This window comes from Geotrypetes seraphini, chromosome 3, assembly GCF_902459505.1.
Source record: "Geotrypetes seraphini chromosome 3, aGeoSer1.1, whole genome shotgun sequence".
In the NCBI taxonomy this organism is placed as follows: domain Eukaryota; kingdom Metazoa; phylum Chordata; class Amphibia; order Gymnophiona; family Dermophiidae; genus Geotrypetes; species Geotrypetes seraphini.
Window position 1 is genome coordinate 138,607,600 of NC_047086.1, and position 15,245 is coordinate 138,622,844.

Consider the following 15,245-nt stretch of genomic DNA (forward strand, 5'->3'; position numbering starts at 1 on the left):
GGGCAATCCTTCACAACACCTTTCTAAAAGTGGTCTATATTCAAGGAGAGAAAAACTGTCTGACGGACAAATTGAGTCGTCTTCTGCAACCTCACGAATGGACACTCAATTCCTTGCCTCTCCAGCACATTTTTTCTCAGTGGGCGACTCCTCAGATAGATCTATTTGCATCTCTCCACAACAACAAACTGCCTCAATTCTGCTCCAGGATATACTCTCCTCATCGCCTCAAGGCAGATGCTTTTCTCCTGGAATGGACGAATCAGTTTCTATATGCATTTCCTCTCATTCTCAAGACACTCGTCAAACTCAAACACAAACATGCCACCATGATTCTGATAACTCCTCAGTGGCCCAGAAAACCCTGGTTCTCTCTTCTGCTTCAACTCAGCAGCAGGGAGCCACTACCTCTGCTAGCGTTTCCCTCTCTGCTTACACAGAGTCAGGGGTCTCTACTTCATCCCAACCTGCAGTCTCTACACCTGACAGCTTGGTACCTCTCTCCTAACTGCCACTCTACAGTTTTCTCTATCTGTCAAGGACATTTTAGAGGCTTCCAGGAAGCCTACCACTAGGCAATGTTACAACCAGAAATGGACTAGATTTTCTGCTTGGTGAATTATTCATTACAAGGAGCCTCAGTCTACTTCCTTGTCTTTAGTTTTGGATTACCTGTTGCATTTGTCTCAATCAGGCCTCAAATCCACATCTATTCAAGTTCATCTCAGTGCAATTGCTGCCTTCCATCAGGCTATAGAAGGGAAACCCCTTTCTACTCATCCTGTGGTTTCCAGATTTATGAGAGGACTTTTCAGTGTCAAGCCACCTCTCAAGCAGCCTCCAGTTGTTTGGGATCTCAGTGTTGTTCTTGCTCATCCTCCCTTTGAACAAATGACTTCAGCTCATCTCAAATATCTCACTTGGAAAGTGGTTTTTCTCATTGGTCTCACGTCTGCTCGCAGTCAGTGAGCCACAAGCTTTAGTAGTGGACCCACCTTTCACAGTATTCCATCATGATAAGGTGGTCTTCCATACTCATCCTACATTCTTACCTAAAGTGGTTTCAGAATTTCATCTCAACCAATCCATTGGACTTCCAGTGTTTTTTCCAAAGCATCATTCTCATCTTGGAGAAACAGCTCTTCATACTCTGGACTGTAAGCGTGCTTTGGCTTTCTACTTGCAACGTACTAAGCCACACAGGTCTGCTCGTCAACTTTTTGTCTCCTTCGATCCAAACACGTTGGGACATCCAGTTTCCAAGTGCACCATCTCCAACTGGATGGCTGCTTGCATCTCTTTCTGCTATGCTCAGGCTGGACTGCATCTACAGGGTCAAGTCACAGCCCATAAAGTCAGAGCGATGGCGGCATCAGTAGCTTTCCTTAGATCTACTCCTATTGAGGAAATCTGCAAAGCTGCCACTTGGTCCTCGGTTCATATTTTCACCTCTCATTATTGTCTGGATTCTTTTTCCAGACGGGTTGGCCATTTTGGTCAGGCAGTTTTACAAAATTTATTCTCCTAAATTGTCAACACTCCCACCATCCCATTGTGGTTAGCTTGGAGGTCACCCACATATGAGAATATGCTGCCTGCTTGTCCTGGGATAAAGCACAGTTACTTACCATAACAGGTGTTATCCAGGGACAGTAGGCAGATATTCTCACAACCCACCCACCCACCTCCCCTGGTTGGCTTCTTAGCTAGCTATCTGAACTGAGGAGACGCGCCCCTATATCGTGCGGGAAGGCACTCGCGCATGCGCAGTGCGGCAGTTGCAAACTTTCTCCAAGTTTCACAAGCAAGTATCCAGGCTCCGTGAATGACATCACCCACATGTGAGAGTATCTGCCTGCTGTCCCTGGATGACACCTGTTACGGTAAGTAACTGTGCTGTTTGTGTTAGACAGAAAGATTATAGTAAAAAGTGTTCCCCAGGAATCCGCCCTATCGGCTTTATTTAATATTTACTTGGCAACACTGGGAAAAAAGATTTAGTAACCTAGGTATGCATTACCAATTTTGCATTACCAGATGACATCCTGTTCTTTTTTCCAATGAAAAAGTGTGTCTGAAGTTGAGAAGGATCTGAATTCTAGGAGTCATTTTAGACTCTCATTTAACAATGAGACATACAAATTTAGTGGTAAAGAAGTGCTTTTTTGCACTATGGAAATTAAAGACCATCAAAAAATTATTTTGATCCTCCATCCTTTAGACCACAGGTGTCAAAGTCGGTCCTCGAGGGCCGCAATCCAGTCGGGTTTTCAGGATTTCCCCAATGAATATGCATGAGATCTATGTGCATGCACTGCTTTCAATGCATATTCATTGGGGAAATCCTGAAAACCCGACTGGATTACGGCCCTCGAGGAGGGACTTTGACACCCCTGCTTTAGACTATTGGTACAAGCACTAGTGTTATCTATATTGGGCTATTGCAACATTGTTTAAAGCACTAGTGTTATCTATATTGGACTATTGCAACATTGTTTATTTAGGAGTACCAAATAAAATATTGAAAGTTGAGAATAGTGCAGAACACGGCTATTCATCTGATATTTGGGCTGAGGAAAAATGACCGCGTTGGTCATTATCGAATGCTGCACTGGTTGCCAGTAGAAGCACGAGTAATATTTAAGTTTTCTTGTATTTGTTTTAAGTCGGTTTGGGGACTGGCCCCAACCTACCTTTTATCTCATTTTGTGCTATTCATCCCTACCAGGATAACCAGGAATTGCAATTTATTTACCTGTCCTAGGATCATTGGCTGTAGAAACAGGTCTTTTTTGGATAGGATTCTAGCATTCCAAGCAAGTAAACAACAGTCCTGGTTGGGCAAATATATTAATGGAACCATGCAATCTTACAGCACATTTTGAAAAGGGATTAAGACTGTACTATTTGATAAATTCATTTCTTAACTGAAGTTTTAATTTTAAAAATAATTTTATACTTTAGATAACATCTCAATAATTTATACTTCGCTGATTGTCCAGTTTCTCTTCTGTGTAAACCGCCTAGAAGTCATTTGATTGTTGGCGGTATAGAAGAATAAAGTTATGTTATGAACAGTTATATGAGTGATGTGACTGCATGGATGGACAAACATGGATTGCAATTGAATGTTGGGAAAACGGAGATAAATTATTGTGAGCAGTGAAGATGTTGAGAAATTGCCAACAGTGTTTATGGTGCAAGGATTGCAAATAGCAGTTAAGAGAGATGGTAATTTTGAGTGTCTGTTTAGACTATGCACTCTCATTGAGAAAACAAATCCTCAGGGTTGTCCAGGGAGGGTATTCACAGTTGCACACGCTTTATCAGTTGAGGTCAATGCTGTTGCCGTGTGGCTTTCGTTCTGTGGTCCAGGCATTGATATTAACACGATTGGATTACCTGCAATATGCTCCACCTAGGCTTGACCAAAGTTAAATGTAAAGCACTACAACAGTTGATGAATTCTGCAGCGAGACTAATTGCTGGAATACCAAAGAGAGCGCATATTACACCGGTATTAAAGTTATACAACAATGAATATGTTACAAAGTACTATCTACTGTGCATCAGACCTTATATTGGTCTATCCCTTTTAAGTTTTCATTTCACAGTCTTTGGAAGATCTATCAGCCAAGTAGAATTTGAGATCTGAAGGAGGGATAAGGCTGATTCTGTGAAGGAGGGCAGTATTCATTATGCAAGATCCAGAGCATCTGTGCTTTCTATAACTGGGGTAGAGCTTTGGAATTCTATCCCTGTAGCCCTGAGGCTTTGTATGGATCGTTTGCAAATTTAAAAAAAATGCTGAAAACACAATTATTTGTGGATGCTTTTTGATGACAACACTATGGAAGAACAATGATCCAGTTTTAGTAAATTCTGAAGAGAAATTTTGTGTTCCTTTTATGGCCTTACCTAGAGTGTTATAGGTGTGGGGCATGAAGGATTTTATATATATTTTATGTTGATTATTATTAGTTTGTAAAATGTACTAAGTTTGTAAAATGTACTAAGTTTGTTGTAATTGTCATAATTTGTGTTGTGATGTTTGCTTGAATATTATGTATGGTTTGTTTTTTATGGAAACCACTTAGATTTAAGTGGTTTATAAATTTTAAAAATAAGTCAAATCTATGTAGGTAGTATATGCCCTTTCATACCATTTGTTTTGTACAATGAAAGATACATTAATAGGGAAATCTTACTCCTTAACATGCCTATAAAAAGTTAGTTGGAATGTTATACCATTGTTGTCTTCTCTTTTCAGTATGGCTTGGAATTATGCTTCCAGTTCTGGGAACCAAGTCTTTGTCTCCATATGCTATTGCATACCTGGACCGACTTTTGATGTAAGTTTATTTCCATAGCTTGTTCAGATTAGCATTTATTTTTTATTTTTCCTATAAATCCTGTGATAGAGATGCATGTCTCCTAGCATGTTTCCCTATGCATACAGTGAGATGCTGAATGTAATGCTTTCTCCAAGGATAAGCAGGACTGCACTTACCACATGTGCAAATCCATCAGACAATACTCAGTGTTTTGGAATCTTCAAAAACCTTTGGCAGCCCTGTACTGAGCACGTGTGGATGCTTTGCACCCAACTCTATGGGACTAGCAGTCTATTTTTTTAATGTGAAACACAGCAGTCACATGGGTTTTGGCTCTCCTGAGCATGGCCCTTTTTTGTGTGTGCCTTCTTTTCTTAGGTTTTCTGTGAGTACAAGGGATCTTGTTACCATTGTTCTCCCTTTTTTCCTCATGATTAGTTTCCCCATAGTTTTTGACCAGATGCTGGGGATGTGCTAAGGAGGCTTCTGCTTTCCTTGACGTTGTGTTAATAAAGCCCATCAGGATGGGTATCATTGGACCCAACATCAAGGACATGCAAGGATTCAACATGTTTTTGTCGGTACTGAAGGACTCTGAACATTGAGCAAAGGCAAAGAAACACTGACATTAGACTTGGAAGTATAGTGCCAGGAGCTCTGGGGAACTGGTATCTCTGGTATCTAAGAAATGTCTGCACCAAAAGTACCACTTCACCCTCTGTGCAGTTGGTGCTGATGTGCTAGTCTCCTTTGAAGCTGGTGCTAGCCTTCCGATTTTGGCTTTTATCTTTGCAGGCTGTCCTGGCACTGACATTGGCCCTGCTTTTATAGATGCCTGCCCTCCTCAAGCAGCTTTTCTCTGCGTGATGCTGAAACATTGAGGGAATTGGTGTCAACTGTGGTAATGCCCCAGCCATTCCTGGAGGCCCATTGTTTGCCCATTGCCTGTTATTACTATTCCTCTCGGATGCTAATTTTGGCACTGGAAGAAGAAGTACTCTTTCCCATCGGGAGAAGAAGCCCTTCTGGAGTCTAGGAAGGGACCTGTCCTTTGGCGCACTCAATCCAGAGATTGGACTTGAGTCCAGTGGCCTGACAGACTGCCTTCCTTTGAGGAATATTTTGCCAAGTCTGTATCGGATACCGCTCTTGAGTGTCTACAACCAGAGGAACTCTCAGGAAAGGAGAATTTCTCTATCAGAAGAGCTCTTTATTTGTTTTTCTTTTGAGGGAGATGGTTAAGAATGTTCCATTTAATTTCAATGTTGAGGATGAGCCCAGGACCAAGATGTTGAATGTCCTTGACAATGGCATGCTTCCTAAGAAAGCTGCACAGTGCCTGTGCATAGCATCCTTCAGCAGCGAAATGAGAAATTGGGAGATCCTCTTTCTGTGCAGCCAGTACATAGGAGAGTGGACTTGGAATGCTCCCAGATTCAAGAATTAGTAGCTTCCTTGCTATTCCATACTGTTTTCAAGAGCCAAGAGTATAAGAACCCATGCCTTGGGCCCTTGGGATGAGGATACTAGGACTCTGTTTGAAAGGAAACTGCAATGAGAGGGCATAGGATGAAGTTAAGAGGTGATAGGCTCCGGAGTAATCTAAGGAAATACTTTTTTACAGAAAGAGTGGTAGATGCATGGAATAGTCTCCCAGAAGAGGTGGTGGAGATAGAGACTGTTTTTGAGTTCAAAAGGGCCTGGGATAGGCATGTGGGATCTCTTGGAGAGAGAAGGAGATGATGGTTACTGCGGATGGGCAGACTAGATGGGCCATTTGGTCTTTATCTGCCATCATGATTCTATGTTTTGTGAGGAAGGCTTTTAAGGGCTGTGTGCTCATATCCTGGATACAGTCCTACCAACTCTACATGAGCCTCTTCTTGCATAACTCGGTGTACGGTGTAGTGAAGTTTGCAGATTCTTTACCAGCAGAGCAGGCCATATAACTTGATGAATTAGTAGCCAAGTAGAAGTGTTGAAAGCACAGGACTCAGACAATCTATGATGCTTTAAGGTGAGCGTTCAGGGTCTCTGCTTTAGGCTCAGTATGCAGAGACACACTTGACTGTGTGTTTTAGACTTAGAACCAGCTGTTTCTAAACTTGGCCAATTTTTTATATTCAACTCATTTAGTAAACACACTGAATGGTTTACAAAGCTATATAACAGTCAAAGAATATTAAAAGGAAAATGAAATACATAAGAACATAAGAATAGTCATGCTAGTTCAGAACAATGGTTCATCTAGCCCAGTATCCTGCTTTGTGGCCAAAGCAGGTTACTAGTATCTGGCAAGATCCTAAAAGATTAAAACAGATTTTATGCTGCTTATCCTATAAATAAGCAGTGGATTTTCCCAAGTCCACCTTAATGATGACTTATGGACTTTTCTTTAAGGAGATTCTCTATTACTCTATCCATAATTCTGACCTCTTCAAACTACTCTGAAGTAGTATATTCATTCTGTAACTCAAAATATTATAAGTCACCTTGAAGCTGTTTAGGCATAGTGCGACTCAGATTAGATTAGAAATTATCCAAACCATTTTTAAAAACCCTGCCAAGCTAACTGCTTTTTCACCACATTCTCTGGCAATGAATTTTCTGGCAGAAACCCAAATAGTAGCAATATTCCATGCTTCTAATCCCAGGGCAAACAGTAACATAGAAACATGATGGCAGATAAAGGCCAAATGGCCCATCCAGTCGGCCCATCCACAGTAACCACTATCTCTTCCTTTCTCTAAGAGATCCCACATGACTACCTCAGGCTTTCTTGAAATCAGACACAGTCTCTGTCTCCACCGGGAGACTATTCCACGCATCTACTACCCTTTCTGTAAAAAAGTATTTCCTTAGATTACTCCTGAACCTTTCACCTCTTAACTTCATCGAATGACCTCTCATTCCAGAGCTTCCTTTCAAATGAAAGAGACTCAACTCATGTACATTCACATCACGTAGGTATTTAAACGTATCTATCATATCTCCTCTCTCCCACCTTTCCTCCAAAGTATACAGATTGAGATCTTTAAGTCTTTTTCCATATGCCTTATGACAAAGACCACGCACCATTTTAGTAGCCTTCCTCTGGATTGACTCCATCCTTTTTATATCTTTTTGAAGGTGCAGCCTCCAGAATTGTACACAGTATTCTAAATGAAGTCTCACTAAAGTCGTAAACAGGGGCAACAATACCTCCTTTTTCCTACTGGCCATACCTCTCCCTATGCAACCTAGCATCCTTCTAGCTTTCACCGTCACCTTTTCATTCTTAAGATCATCTGCACTTAAATTCTTCACCCGCTTGGGTTTTTGCAGCCCAGTGCATAACCTTACATTTCATAGCATTAAATTTTAGCTGCCAAATTTCAGACCATTCTTCAAGCTTCACCAGGACTTTTTTCATGTTATTTTTCATTATGAATTGAAAAATATATAGGGACAAGAAAAAATTTTTTTATCAGACTGGGTAAATTTTAAGAACTCAAATTTTAGATGACCTAGCACCACAGAAGAAAATGTTTAGGAGAGAAAGAGTACATAATATGTTGGTTTGTTACTAGAAAAAAAAAATGGTATGTTCTGCTGAAATGTTTGTTTCTTTGTTGTAAACCGCCTAGAACTGTTGGTGGGGCGGTATACAAGAAAAGAAATTATTATTATTCACACCATCCTAGGTGTCTGTTCTATTACAGATTTTGGTATCATCCGCAAAGAGGCAAATCTTACCCAACAGTCCTGCAGCAATATCGTTTATAAAAATATTAAAAAGAGTAGGCCCAAGAACAGAACCTTGAGGCACACCATTGGTAACATCCCTTTCCTCAGAGTGATCTCCATTGATCACTACCCTCTGTCGCCTTCCACTCAACCAGTTCTTGACCCAGCCGTCACTTTGGGACCCTTCCCGAGGGCACTCAGTTTATTTATTAAACGTCTGTGTGGAACACTGTCAAAGGCTTTGCTAAAATCTAAATACACCATATCTAGTGCACTCCCTCTATCCAATTCTCTGGTCACCAGTCAAAGAAATTGATCAGAATTGTCTGATAAGACCTACCTCTAGTGAATCCATATTGCCTCCGGTTCTGTAATCCACAGGATTCCAGAAACTTCACCATTCTGTTTTAAAAGTGTTTCCATTTATTTGTTTACCACATACCTTCATATATTTTTTTGCTTTGTATACCTTTGGGGATGGGTAAAGTGTACATGAGTTCTCCTTGTTTGGATGTGTTTTTCCTGATTAGGCAGTTGCTCAGATAGCTTGGTCAGTTTCCATATAGGGCTTTGAATAGGGTGCAGTAGAATTTGTATTGTATGTGTGCTTGTACTGGGAGCCAGTGTAAATCTCGGAAAGCAGTAGTAATGTGATCATATTTTTTCAGCGAGTAAATCAGTCTAAGAGCTATATTTTGGATTGTTTGTAATTGTTTTAGCATGTGGGTTGGGCATAACAGGTATAGGATGTTAAAGTAGTCCAGGAGTCCAAGGATTAGCGCTTATACTTAGAGTTTGAATTGTTCGTTGTTAAAGTATTTTCAGATCCAAGAGAACTATATCTACATGGTTAGTGGTTTGTATCACTTTCTCTTGTGCTCAGGCTGGGCTGCAACTGGGAGTTGCGTCACAGCCCACAAATCCGAGCTATGGCAGCTTCACTTGCTTTCCTACACTCAACCCCTATTGATGAAATCTGTACAGCTGCTACTTGGTCCTCAGTTCAGGCATTCACATCTCATTGTTGTCTGGAATTTAATTCCAGACGGGAGGGTGATTTTGGCCAGGCAGTCTTGAAAAAATTTATTTTCTTAATGGCCAACACTCCCTCCATTCCATTCTAGTAAGCTAGGGAGTCCCATATGTGAGAATATGTTGCCTGCTTGTCCTGGGATAAAGCACAGTTACTTACTGTAACAGGTGTTATCCAGGGACAGCAGGCAGATATTCTCACAACCCATCCATCTTCCCTGGTTGGCTTCTTAGCTTGCTTACAGAACTGAGGAGCTGCGAGCCTGCATCAGGTAGGAAGGCATTCGCGTAAGTGCGGTGCGGGCAATTTGTGAACTTTAAGTTCTTAAAGTTGCAATGAACTTTTAAAACTATTTGTACCGAGGCTCCGTGGATGACATCATCCACATGTGAGAATATTTGCATGCTGTCCCTGGATAACACCTGTTAATGGTAAGTAACTCTGCTTTTTGGTTGATTAAGACTAACACAGATCTCAATTACATCCCCTCCCACCCCGAAGCACCCCGAAGTGCAGAGGCAGTCCTGAGATGCAAAGTTGTCCCCCCTCTTTCAAGCCCCGAAACAGCAGAAGTAGGCGGCGGTCCAGAGCCAAGAACCCCCTCACTCACTCCCTTCTTTACCCACCTTTTCCTCATCCGCCCTTTCTTGTGTGCATCTGTTGGTCCTTGGCCCATGATAGGCTGACTTGCGACTCTTCAGGGAAGGGTCATTCTGATGGCTCCAGATGGGCCACACAGACCACGGTACGCAACTCTAATGTGTCTTTGTGTAGGTTAGACCTTCGGTTGTAGGCTATTCCAGACCTTCTCTCTCAGGGTCCAGTCTATATGGAGTATCCCAATCGCTTTGTTTTTATGGCATGGTTATTGAGTGCAAAATTTTAGAATTCAGAGGTTACTCTACTGGAGTCATCTCTACTGTAATCTTCTGAAATATAAGAAGTCGACTTCTGTGTCTACCTATGCTAAGTTGTGGAAGATTCTCCAAATTATTGTGACCAGGAAAGTATGGAACCATATTCTGCTCCTGTTTGAGTGCTAGCATTTCTCCCAGTAGGCCTTGGTAAGGGCCTCACCATGGCTTCTCTTCAGGTCCAACTCATTGAGCTCTGGTTTCACAGCCCGAGACCGTAGTCCTTTGCTTGGATCGCACCCTGATGTGGTCAGATCTCTGAAAGATGCTCTTCGCATTGGACCCCAATTAAATCACCATTCACTTTGTGGGACCTTAACTTGGTTTTCTCTGGCATTTCCAAGGCTTTGAGCCTCTGATAGATGCTTCTCTCTTGGACCTCATGCTAAAGGCAGTTTTCTGGTCACCTTTACTTACATAATGAAAAACAATCCTAAATACTGCAACTAACTAGCAGTGCACTTTAATGTTAATAGCCCTGAGGATTGGAAGGGCTATGGCCTCAGAATCGGAGCCTACGCATCGCAATAGCAATCACAGGCTAAGAATAGTCTGCGTAGTATATTCGCTCCTGCTCCAATCATCGGCCAACATCAATGCAGAAAAAATTTTTTTAAAGAGTTTTCAAAAGCATTTAAATCTACCACCCCATATGTTTATATGAAATAAGTGCAAGCCATAATGTAAAGAAACAAAGACCAAAAAAGCAACTTAGTTTTATAGCTGATTTGTCTTTACAGGAAGTAACGGTCACTAGTGTTCATATGCCGACGCGGCCAGCGTTTCGCGGAGTTTTACTGTTTTAAGTCATCCGCTGCGTCAGGGCCACTAGGACATTCAAATAGTCAAGGCTTCAATTACTGCACTTGGTTACAAAGTTTCAAAAGCACTATTCTTAGCCTGTGATTGCTATTGCGATGCGTAGGCTCCGATTCTGAGGCCATAGCCCTTCCAATCCTCAGGGCTATTAACATTAAAGTGCACTGCTAGTTAGTTGCAGTATTTAGGATTGTTTTTCATTATATATTTATATACTGCTGGGTAATTAGTGTTAGGTTATATACTAGCACCTTTACTTACATGTCATCTTTTCTGCAGTTCCTTAGTTCCTGCTGAAGGTGGTGTCAACATTCCATGTTGTTCAGGAAATGCATTTGCCTGTTTTCAGCCTCCTGGTTCTGAGAAACAAGACTGCCTTTTGTAGCAACTGGATGTCCACAGAGTTCTTCTGCATTATCTAGAGGTCAAAAATGAGTTTCACCTCTCTGACCATCTTTTTGTGCTGACATATTCTTTTAAACTAAACTAAACCTTAGGTTTGTATACCGCACCATCTCCGCATGCGCAGAGCTCGGCACGGTTTACAGAGGTTGAGAGGAAAGGAACTACAAAGAAGGGATATAGGAGAGGGACTGAGAAGATAGAGAGGGGCAGGGTACTAGAGAACGGGAGGTGATTAGATTTTTGAGAAGAGCCAAGTTTTCAAGCGTTTATGGAAGGATTGGAAGGAGCTAGAATTTCTGAGCGGGGATGAGAAGTTGTTCCAGAGTTCCGTGGTTCTAAAGGGGAGGGATGTTCCAAGTTTTCCTGCGCGGAATATACCTTTTATAGATGGGAAAGATAGTTTCAGTTTTTGGGAGGGTCTAGAAGAGAGCGGGTTTGAGGAATTCCAGAAGAGTGGGATAACAGGAGGAAGGACGCCATGTAGAATCTTGAAGGCTAAGCAGGCACATTTATAGAGGACTCTGGAGTATACTGGGAGCCAGTGAAGCTTGGAGAGGAGTGGGGAAACGTGATCGAACTTGCCTTTTGCGAAAATAAGCTTGGCTGCGGCGTTCTGAATTAGCTGAAGTCTATGGAGGTTTTTCTTAGTTAGGCTTATATAGTCTAGTCTAGAGAGGATGGTGGATTGAACGAGGATGGCGAAATGAGAATGATGAAAGCAAGATCTTACTTTCCTCAACATATAGAGGCTAAAGAAGCATTTTTTTACCAGGGAGTTGAGGTGATCGTTGAAGGAGAGAGAGGAGTCTAAGATGATGCCTAGGACTTTGCTTGAAAACTCAAGCTGAAGAGTGGGGCCGGAAGGTAGAGGGATGGAGGTGGGTAAATGATCTGAAATTGGGCCGAGCCAAAGTAGTTTGGTTTTGGACTCATTCAGTTTCATTTGTACAGATTGGGCCCAGGATTGGAAGTTCGTAATACATGTGGAGATGTTCTCAGCGAGGTTCGAGAGGTTCGCGTCGGTTTCGAGGAGGATGAGGATGTCGTCAGCATAGGAGTAGAGAGTTTCTAGGGGGGATAGATGAAGGAGTTTCAGAGAGGACATGTAGATGTTGAAAAGGATAGGGGAGAGGAGTGAGCCTTGCGGGACTCCACATTTCGGCTTCCAGGCGGGGGATGAGGAACCGTTTGTGTTAACTTGTTCCCAGCGAGTGTCGTCGGTTGAGGTTTTGAAGGCGGTAAGATCAATGAAGGTGGTGAAGTCTAGGGTATGCCCTTTTTCGTGGGTTGGGGATGGGGTGGGTAAGGGAAAACCTAGAGAGGTAAGGAAGTTGTTGAATTCAGATGTATCATTGTTATTGTGTCGTCGAGGTGGAGATTGATATCACCAACAATCAGAAGTCTTTGGAATTTAAGGAAGGCATTTGTTATGGTCTCATAGACGAGATTGGAAGATTTGGTCCAAGGGGTGGGTGGTCGGTATAGTATTAGGATGCCCAATGGGTGGGTGCGGAGTTCGTCAGTGACTGAGGCAAGCAAATATTCTAGAGAAGCATGGGTGCCCGTCTCAAGGAGCTGGACGTCGAAGAAAGATTTGTAGAGGAGTGCCAGACCACCTCCTTTTCGGTTGGGTCTGGGGGAGAAGAGGCCTTGGTAGCCATGGGGGAGGAGTTCATTTTGTGTGAATAGGTCATCTTTGGCGATCCATGATTCTGTGATGCACAGGAATCCAGGGTCGAGCTCGTCTAGAAGGTCTTTCAAGATTTGGGTCTTATTGCATGCGGATCTGGCATTGCAGTAAAGTGTCGGGACTGGGGTGAGAGAGTCCGGGACAGTGTTGGGAAGATTGGCAGGGGGCAGGGGCTTTAGAGAATCTTGGTTGACTTTTCGGGTGTTTTTCTTGGGAGGAGAATTTCTGGTGCGTATCAGTGTGGGGATTCTGAGTCCGGGGCAGATGGTATTGGTGTTGGCGGGGTCGAGTAGGTTGGGGGAGGGAGGTTTCAGACAGAGGGAAGGATAGAGAGGTGAGCAGAGTAGGAGGAGAAGGATCCAGAAGGATGGATTCATGGCGGGGTGGTTGGTGTGTGAGAGTATGCAGCAAGGGGGAGTAGAGTTGGTTGAGGAAGGAGCAGGGGAACTTAAATTAAGTTGACTAAGTACGGGGCCGAGAGAAGGGAGGAGAGGCTTTTTTTGTTTTTTGTTTTGTTTTGTTTATTTATTTATTTTTTTTAGGACTAAAGGGGGGCTGTATCAGTGAGGACAATTAGCGGCTAAGCGCTTTCCATGTGGTGCCTAGAGCGGAGAGGCTTGGGGCAGTAAATGGGTAACAGGGGGATTGCACGGTTAAGGTATGTGTGTAGCCCAGGATGTGCTAGGGGAACCGGGGCAACTGAAAAAGTGAGAGACTGGTAAAAAACCTTTGGCAGAGAGTACAGTTTGGAGCAGAACTGAGCAAAAAAAAAAGCAGAAAAAGTTTAGCATCAAAACATGAGCGAATACAATAGTAAAATATGGTGCAGAAACAGGGGTATAAACAGTGGTAAACTTTGACAATGGGCAGAGTCCGGGTTGGGTAAGGGGAGCTGAGAGTCTGGAGGCCCTCAGTGGACCTTGATAGGCCAAGGAGGGGGGAGGGCGGTGAGGTGAGGCAGCGAAGAGCCCAAGTTGCAGGGGCTTTGGCAGCTCTTGGGTGGGCTGTGGGGGCAGAGTTTCTAGTGAAGAGCAGGTCCGCACACTCCTGCACGAGTGGCGTCGGGTGGAGGAAGGAGGAACAAGATGGAGGAAGCTTCCTCCTTCCTCTGCCTTGAAGTCGCTGGAGCGGAGAAAACGCTTTCGGCGGCCCGCAGTGGGCTGAAAAGGAGCCGGGACACGCTGGCCTTTAGCAGCCCTCGAATGGACTGGAGAAGAGCTGGCTAGCAAGTCAGCAGGGCAGGGTAGATCCCTCCTGCACGAGTGGCATCGGGCGGAGGAAGGAGGAACAAGATGGAGGAAGCTTCCTCCTTCCTCTGCCTTGAAGTCGCTGGAGCGGGGAAAAACGCTTTCAGCGGCCTGCAGTGGGCTGAAGAGGAGCCGGGACACGCTGGCCTTTAGCAGCCCTCGGATGGGCTGGAGAAGAGCAGGCTAGCAAGTCAGCAGGGCAGGTCAGATCCCTCCTGCATGAGTGGCGTCGGGCGGAGGAAGGAGGGACAAGATGGAGGAAGCTTCCTCCTTCCTCTGCCTTGAAGTCGCTGGAGCGGAGAAAACGCTTTCGGCGGCCCGCAGTGGGCTGAAGAGGAGCCGGGACACGCTGGCCTTTAGCAGCCCTCGGATGGGCTGGAGAAGAGCAGGCTAGCAAGTCAGCAGGGCAGGGCAGATCCCTCCTGCACGAGTGGCGTCGGGCGGAGGAAGGAGGGACAAGATGGAGGAAGCTTCCTCCTTCCTCTGCCTTGAAGTCGCTGGAGCGGAGAAAACGCTTTCGGCGGCCCGCAGTGGGCTGAAGAGGAGCCGGGACACGCTGGCCTTTAGCAGCCCTCGGATGGGCTGGAGAAGAGCAGGCTAGCAAGTCAGCAGGGCAGGGCAGATCCCTCCTGCACGAGTGGCGTCGGGCGGAGGAATGCAGTGCCCTGCTTCCAAGGCCACCTTTTCCAGATGGATCTGTAAGGCCATTTTGTCAGCCTGTATTCTTGCCATTAAACAGTCTCCTGTTCTGTTAAGGCGCATCCTACCAGAAGTATGGCCTCCTCCTGGGCCAAGGCTAGGGTGAGCTCCCCTGAGGAGATTTGTAGGGCAGCTGCTTGGTCCACTATGCACACGTTTGCCAAATTTTACAGAGGACTGTGCTTAGGTTCCAACTGTTGAATTCTCCATCAAAGCTCACTCCAGCCCATCTACACCCTCCTAGCCATTGAAGCCCTCCCCAGCCCATCCTCAACCAAAAGGCCATGTACAGACACATATCATGCAAGTCTGCCCAGTACTGGCCTTAGTTCTTCAATATTTACTATTATTTTCTGATTCTAGATCCTCTGTGTTCAT

The 15,245-nt window shown here is 44.1% G+C and overlaps 1 protein-coding gene across 3 annotated transcripts in view; it reads left to right on the forward strand.

The window, feature by feature from the left end:
- The window catches only part of TMEM214 (transmembrane protein 214), a 268,669-nt gene that overhangs the window by 109,410 nt on the left and 144,014 nt on the right, over positions 1-15,245 (forward strand). For all 3 annotated transcript variants that reach the window (XM_033938430.1, XM_033938429.1, XM_033938428.1), the window contains exon 7: positions 4,271-4,352. In XM_033938430.1, the coding sequence (XP_033794321.1) occupies positions 4,271-4,352 (82 nt within the window). The remainder of the gene's footprint in view (positions 1-4,270; positions 4,353-15,245) is intronic.